The following is a 7500-nucleotide window of genomic DNA, read 5'->3' as shown; positions in this document are numbered from 1 at the left end:
CTCTCACCCTCCGTCTCTCCCTCTCTCCTTCCATAATTTATTCCACATTCTCAATCTCTCTATCTCTTCTTCCTATCCTTATTCTCATTTTTATTCCACATTCTCCCATCCCCTCTCACCCTCCGTCTCTCCCTCTCTCCTTCCAGAGCGTTCGAACACATCTTTGAAGTGATCCAGACATGAAGTTTCTCTTACTCTTAACCGTCCTCATACTCTCGTACCATTCTCAATTACCTTTTTTTATACACACATCCTCCTACTCTTCCTATTCCTATTCCCATACTTTATTCCACATTCTCCCACCCCCTCTCACCCTCTATCTCCCTCTCTCTCCTTCCAGAGCGTTCGAACACATCTTCGAAGTGATCCAGACCGTCTCATACTAATAACCATTACATTTCGATAAATTCTCAATCACATTTTATACCTACGTCCTCTTACTTTTCTTCATATCCTTATTCTCATTTTTATTCCACATTCTCCCACCCCCTCTCACCCTCCGTCTCTCCCTCTCTCTCCTTCCAGAGCATTCGAACACATTAGAACGTTCGAACACATCTTCGAAGTGATCCAGACGAGATTTTTTTCTTACTTTCTCTTCTTATTATTCCTATTCTCATCCTTTATTTCATATTCACACTTCTAAACGTCTTCATGCTCTCATACCATTCTCAATCTCTCTTGCTATTCTTCCTATCCCCATTCCCATTTTTATTCCACATTCTCCCACCCCCTCTCACCCTCCGTCTCTCCCTCTCTCCTTCCATAATTTATTCCACATTCTCAATCTCTCTTACTCTTCTTCCTATCCTTATTCCCATAATTTATTCCACATTCTCCCACCCCCTCTCACTCTCACCCTCCGTCTCTCCCTCTCTCTCCTTCCAGAGCGTTCGAACACATCTTGACCCAGACCGTCTCATACTAATAACCATTACATTTCGATAAATCCTCAATCGCATTTTATACCTACGTCCTCTTACTTTTCTTCCTATCCTTATTCCCATACTTTATTCCACATTCTCCCACCCCCTCTCACCCTCCGTCTCTCCCTCTCTCCTTACAGAGCGTTCGAACACATCTTCGAAGTGATCCAGACGAGATTTTTTTCTTACTTTCTCTTCTTATTATTCCTATTCTCATCCTTTATTTCATATTCACACTTTTAACCATCCCCATGCTCTCATACCATTCTCAATCTCTTACTATTCTTCCTATCCTTATTCCCATAATTTATTCCACATTCTCCCACCATTCTAAGTCTCTCTTACTATTCTTCCTATCCTTATTCCCATAATTTATTCCACATTCTCCCACCCCCTCTCACCCTCTATCTCCCTCTCTCTCCTTCCAGGGCGTTCGAACACATCTTCGAGGTGATCCAGACGACAGAAAACATGAAATTCCTCGTCTTGGCGTCTTATCTCGAGATCTACAACGAGGAGATACGGGACCTCCTCGGAGCGGACGCCAAGAAGAAGCTCGACCTCAAGGAGCACCCGGATAAGGGGGTCTACGTTCAGGGTGAGTCGAGGGGGAGGTGGTGGAGGTGGAGGAGGGGAAGGTGGAGGTGGAGGTGGAAGAGGAGGAGGAGGAGGGGAGAGGTGGAGGGAGGTGGTGGAGGGAGGGAGGGAGTGGGGGGAGGTGGGGAAGGGAGGTGGTGGAGGAGAAGGAGGAGGGGGAGGAGGTGGGAGGAGGTGGGAAGTAGAGGAGGAGGGAAGAAGTGAGAGAGGGAGGAAGGGAGTAAGTGGATGTGGAGGGAGGGAGGAAGAAAAAGAAAAAGAAAAGAAGAAGAAAAAAAGTTAAAGAAAAAGAAAAAGAAGGAGGAAGGAGAGGAGGGGAAGAGACAGAGATGGAGGATTGAGGAGGGCATAAGAATGAAGAAAAACAAGTTGCTAGGTACAAGCGAATGAGAGTGCAAATGACCACAAGAAAAAGAAAAAAACTAATTGAAAGTTGCAAGTACTTGAGAGTGAATGAGAAAGTGCATGAGAGTAAGAGAAATTGCACATGCAACAAAGAATGAGCGTATGAGAGCCTGGATATGAGTGCATGTGAGTGTGCAATCAACATGAAAGATTAGACTATGTGAAAGTCTGTGACAAATGAAAATCTGTTGGTAATAAATGATAATTCATTTATTATTAATGAATGATAATTAATTTATTATTGATAAAAATGATGATTCACATATTATTGATAAATGTTAATTCCTTTATCATTATTAAATAAAAATTCATTTATTATTAATAAATGATGATTCATTTATCATTGATTATTAATTATCAGTAATTATGATAATTTTCCTTTAAACGGAATATATAACAGTAAAATTAGATTTCTTTATAAAGAATTTAGATAATTTAATTTGTAAAAAACCTGAGTTAATAAATAGTTAAATTAAAGCACTGGGAGAGCGCATACCTCCGCCAAAGCAAATGGATAATGATAATAATTAAAACGCCGATAAGTTGTCCCTATCTTACTATACTGATAATAATAATATATTTTACAATATATAATAACAATATAATAACATAATATACTGATAATAACAATAGTTACCCCTATGGCCTTCGGGGTAACTGATGTAATCTTTAATAAACAACATGGATCCTGCTCGCCACCAAAATTTAATGGCATCTAAATTAGGCAAAGACACACACCTCTTGTAAAATAAATAAATAAATAGATAGATAAATGAATAAATAAATAAGAATAAATAATAATAATAATAATAATAATAATAATAATAATAATAATAATAACAATAATAATAATAATAACAATAATAATAATAATAATAATAATAATAATAATAATAATAATGTGTTCGTAACAAAATTTAATGGCATCTAAATTAGACAAAGACATACACCTCTTGTAAAATAAATAAATAGATAGATAGATAAATAAATAAATAAATAAATAAATAAGAATAAATAAATAAAAAATAAGAATAAATAAATAAATAATGATAATAATAATAATAATAATAATAATAATGATAATAATAATAATAATAATAATGTCTTCGTCACTTTTTTGAGATATCCTGCTAAGTAACAAACGAACAAACAAACAAACAAACAAATCAAGTAACCAACGCGACTAAAAACGTAACCTTGGCAGAGGTAATGAATAAATACGTAATGGGGAAATGATGATAATCATGATAATGGCAATAATGGTAATGATAACAATAATAATGATAATAGTAATGATAAGAAAGATGATAATAATGATAATAAAATGATGATACTAATAATGATGATAATAAAAATGATATTAATAATAATAATGATAATGATAGTGACCATGATAATGATAAAAAAGGTAATCATGACAATAATGATAATAATAAGGATAATAACACGATGATAATAATAACGATAATATTCATATGAATAATAATGACGGCAATAACAGCATTCATAATACTAATGACACAATAAGTGCATTTCTCGCAATTAGTGATGACCCAAATACCCATTACAGTCACAACAGCTGTTCCCAGTGTTGCCATCTTAGCGACTTTTCCCGCTAAATCTAGCGCATGTCAACCTAGCATCGAAAAAAAATTATTTGGTAATCCTTTGCTCTCAGATTTACCAAGGATTTATTTAAGAGGATTGTCCATAATCTGCCCGATTTTTTTGAAGGTGTAAATAGGCAACAGGAGCTGTTTCGTTTCGGCTTTGAGGAGTAACAGTCGATGCCCAAATAAGGCGCTACTCTCGCGTTCTGTCTCGCATGCTACAAGTCGCTTATCGATCAACTACATAATTTAACAAGGACTCTGGAAGGAAGAGGAGGAGGGAGGAGGAGGGAAGGGGGGAGGAGAGAGGAAGGAGGGAAGAGGAGGGAGGGAGGAGGAAGAGGAGGAGGGAGGAGGAGGAGGAGGAGGAGGAGGGAGGGGATGGGAGGAGGAGGAGGGAGGGGATGGGAGGAGGAGGGAGGGGGATGGGAGGGGGTGGGAGAGGGGGGTGTTAGGGACGAGGAGTGGAAGAGGGAAGAGCAGGATGGGGAAGGGAGGGGAGAGGAAGAAGGAGATAAGAAAGGAAGGAGGGGGAGAAGAAGGAAGGGAGAAGGAAAAGGAGGAAGGAGGAGGAGGAAAAGGAGGAAGAGGAAGGGGGAAAAAGGAAAAAAGGAAGAAAAAAGAGACCGAGGAAGCGGAGATAGGAGAAGGAAGAAAGGGGGTGGAGGGAGGGGAGGGTGAGGGTTGGTTTGGGTTCGGGGGAGGGGGCGGGGGGGGTCCAGCGAGGTCGTTCCAGTACAATTCGACACGCGACGGTCCCTGGCCCCCCCCCCTTCCTCCCTCCTCCCTCTCTCTCCCTCTCTCTTGTGGATCGCTGACCCCACTCCTCTCTCCAATCCTTTCTCCCTCTCTCCCCACGCTGCTGGACCCCTAACCCCACTCTTCCCTCTCTTCCCCTTTCTTCTGGACCCCTCCTCTCACTTCTCTTCTCCTCCCCTTCCCCTTCCTCTTCCCCTCTCTCCCCCTCCCTTTCCTTCCCCTTTACTCCTCTCCCCTCTCTCTACCTTTCCCTTCCCCTCCCCTCTCTCCCTTTCCCTTCCCTCCCCACTCTCTCCCTTCCCCTCCCTCACCCCCCTCGTTTCGACTGAGGTCACGTGTCTTTCGCGTGTCTCGGTAGGCAAGGTCACGGGGGCGGGGGGTAGGAAGGGGGAGGGGGGATAGATTCGTTAGCGAAAGGAGAAAGAGGGAAAGGGGTGATAAAAGGAGGGAGAGAGGGTGAAGGAGGTGTTAGATTGAGGGAGAAAAGGAAAAAAAGTTGATAAAATGAGGGAGAGAGGAGAGAAAATGAATTCTAGAATGAGGGAGAGAGTGAGAGAAAAGGAATGCTAGAATGAAGGAGAAAATGAGAGAAAAAGAATACTAGAATGAGGGAGAAGAGAGAAAAAGAAATTATAGAATGAGAGAGAGGAGGATAGAAAAAATAATAGAATGAGGTAGAGAGGGAGAAAATGAATTCTAGAATTAGGGAGAGAGGGAGAGAAACGGAACGATAGAATGAGGGAGAGAAGGAGAGAAAAAGAATGATAGAATGAGGTAGAAAGAAGAGAAAATTAATAGAATGAGGTAGAAAGAAGAATAAAAATGAATCCTAGAATGAAGGAGAGAGAGGGAGAGAGAAAAAAAATAACAGAACAATGGATAGAGCAAAAGGAAGATAAACGCATACATAGCAGAGAAAGGGGAGGGTAGGAAGAGAATTCAAGCTTCTGTGCTTGAAGTACCTCAGCCCCTTCGCCAACTTCTTAGCTAATTGGATAATTGTTCTGGGATAAGAAGCAATTATTTGGCTCAAACGACTGTCCTGGCTGTTTGCTTCTGTTTTCCCGCCAAAATAACCCGCCATGACGTATATGAAGTTCGCTGAAAGAAAGTGTGGGGGGGGGGAGGAGGAGGAGGAGGGGTAGGAGGAGTAGGAGGAGGGGTTGGAGGAGGAGGAGGAGGAGGTGGAGGAGGAGGAGGAGGAGAGGGGGAGGAGGAGGAGAGGGGGGAGGAGGAGGAGGAGGAGGGAGGAGAGGGGGAGGAGGAGGATGAGGGGGAGGGAGGAGGTGGAGGAGAGGAGGAGGGGGAGGGGGGGTGGAGGTGGAGGTGGAGGTGGAGGGGGAGAAGAAGATGATGAAGATGAAGATGAAGAAGAAGAAGGAGAAGGAGGAGGAAGAGAAGATGAAGAAGGAGGAGTAGAAGAAGAAAAATGAGAAGCAGGAGGAGGAGGAGAAGAAGAGGAAGAAGAAGAAGAATGAGAAGCAGGAGGAGGAAGAGGAGGAGAAGAAGATGATGATGAAGATGAAGATGAAGGAGGAGAAGAAGAAGAAGAAGAAGAAGAAGAAGAATGAGAAGCAGGTGAAGAAGAAGAAGAAGAAGAAGAAACCTCCAGGAAGATTTTTTTTTTTTTTTTTTTTTTTTACGAACGAAGAAAACTTTCCAGAACAAACCATTCTTTATTTAACGGAGAAAGAAGGTCAAGGTATTGCACATTCATGCAATGACCTTCAGCGGACTGTAAACGAATCTCGACTTTAAGACCCAATCTCTTGTGTACTTTATAAAGCTTATACAAACCTAAAAGGATAATTATATAATCTTTTTTTACGCTCGTTATTTGTTCTTGAAGTTTCTCGTCTCACTTCAAAATACATCTTATTTTTTTTCGTCCAAAGAACTTAATTCAATGATATTGCATCTTGAATAAATAATTTTATATATATTTTTAAATCAAATTTGCAACGGGTGTAAATATACATATAAGAGATCGTTAAACAACCAGAAAAAAACATTAAAAAAAGATATCATAGCTACCATAAAATAAAATAAAAATATAGATACCATAAAATATGTCCATTTCGTAAGTATTGACCCAGTGACGTGAAATCGGTGCCTAATGTATATTTTTTATTCTTTTAAATGTCAAGTGTTGCTGTATTATTCATGACAGTGAGACTGACATAGCTGCATCTGATGGATTTTATCGAATATTTGATACAGGAGACCGTTGTCATTGTCATATGCCAGTCGTCGCGTATGCCAGAGCCAATCTGTGCCAAGAATCAAGATGGTGGGTCGATTATACGAGTTAAAATGAGTGCCATGAATTGTATAGTTTTTTTTTTTGTCGATTCGCGAAGGAAGTGGATATTGGAATTGGGAATAAAGATTAAAAAAAGAGAAGGAAGAGAAAAGAAGAAAGGAAAGGAGTAAAAAAGGAAGAGAATGGAAGAAAGTAAAATAAAAAAGGAAAAACGTAATCGAGAGAAAGAGAGAAGCGAAAAGAAAAGCGAAAGAGAGAGAAAGGAAAAAAGTAAATAAAGAAAAAGTACATAAATGGAATGCAAAGTAGATAGAGAGTGTAATTCCATGTTGAGTCAATGGATTATTCAGAACTTAATGGAACCAGACTGAACACTTCAAACTACATCAAAAATCATTATGTTTTAGTCTTAAACCTTATTAGGCATCCCGTGGGGAATTATTATTATTATTATTATTATTTTTATTTATTATTATTATTTTTTTTTTACCCCGCAACATAATAAGTTACGTAGAGATCTAAAGTTTTATCATGCAGAAACTATACCAGGCGCGCAACTACGGGGGGGGGGGGTGTCCTGGGGGTCTCAAAGGGGTGAAAGAAACCCTTTTTCTTGGACACTTTCTTTCTCTTGATCTTGGAATGGCGATGAGACTGTATATTCTATTTTTGTTTGGTTCAGCGCAAATAATTATCCTCATTAAAATTCTTGTAACATTTCTTCCGTTTTTTAAATCTGAAGAAAATTCAGACTATATCCTCTATAAATGAAAATTATATTGTGCCCATTTTGTGACCTGGACAACTGCCCCAAGTCTGCCTGGCAATAAACCTATTGTATATTTTCATTCCGTGCAATAAACCCACTTTTATCCCGAAGTAATTTATTCAAAGCTTTTATAACAGACGCAAAAATAAACAAGAAAGAATTTAAACGTCG

The 7500-nt window shown here is 39.8% G+C and overlaps 1 protein-coding gene across 1 annotated transcript in view; it reads left to right on the top strand.

The window, feature by feature from the left end:
- The window catches only part of LOC113827663 (osmotic avoidance abnormal protein 3), a gene marked incomplete in the record, with an annotated part of 100939 nt that overhangs the window by 51907 nt on the left and 41532 nt on the right, over positions 1–7500 (top strand). The window contains 1 exon segment of the mRNA XM_070122219.1: positions 1355–1524. Within this exon segment, the coding sequence (XP_069978320.1) occupies positions 1355–1524 (170 nt within the window).

This window comes from Penaeus vannamei, chromosome 5 (assembly GCF_042767895.1).
Source record: "Penaeus vannamei isolate JL-2024 chromosome 5, ASM4276789v1, whole genome shotgun sequence".
Classification (NCBI taxonomy): Eukaryota; Metazoa; Arthropoda; class Malacostraca; order Decapoda; family Penaeidae; genus Penaeus; species Penaeus vannamei.
This window is presented reverse-complemented; position numbering and strand designations above follow the sequence as displayed.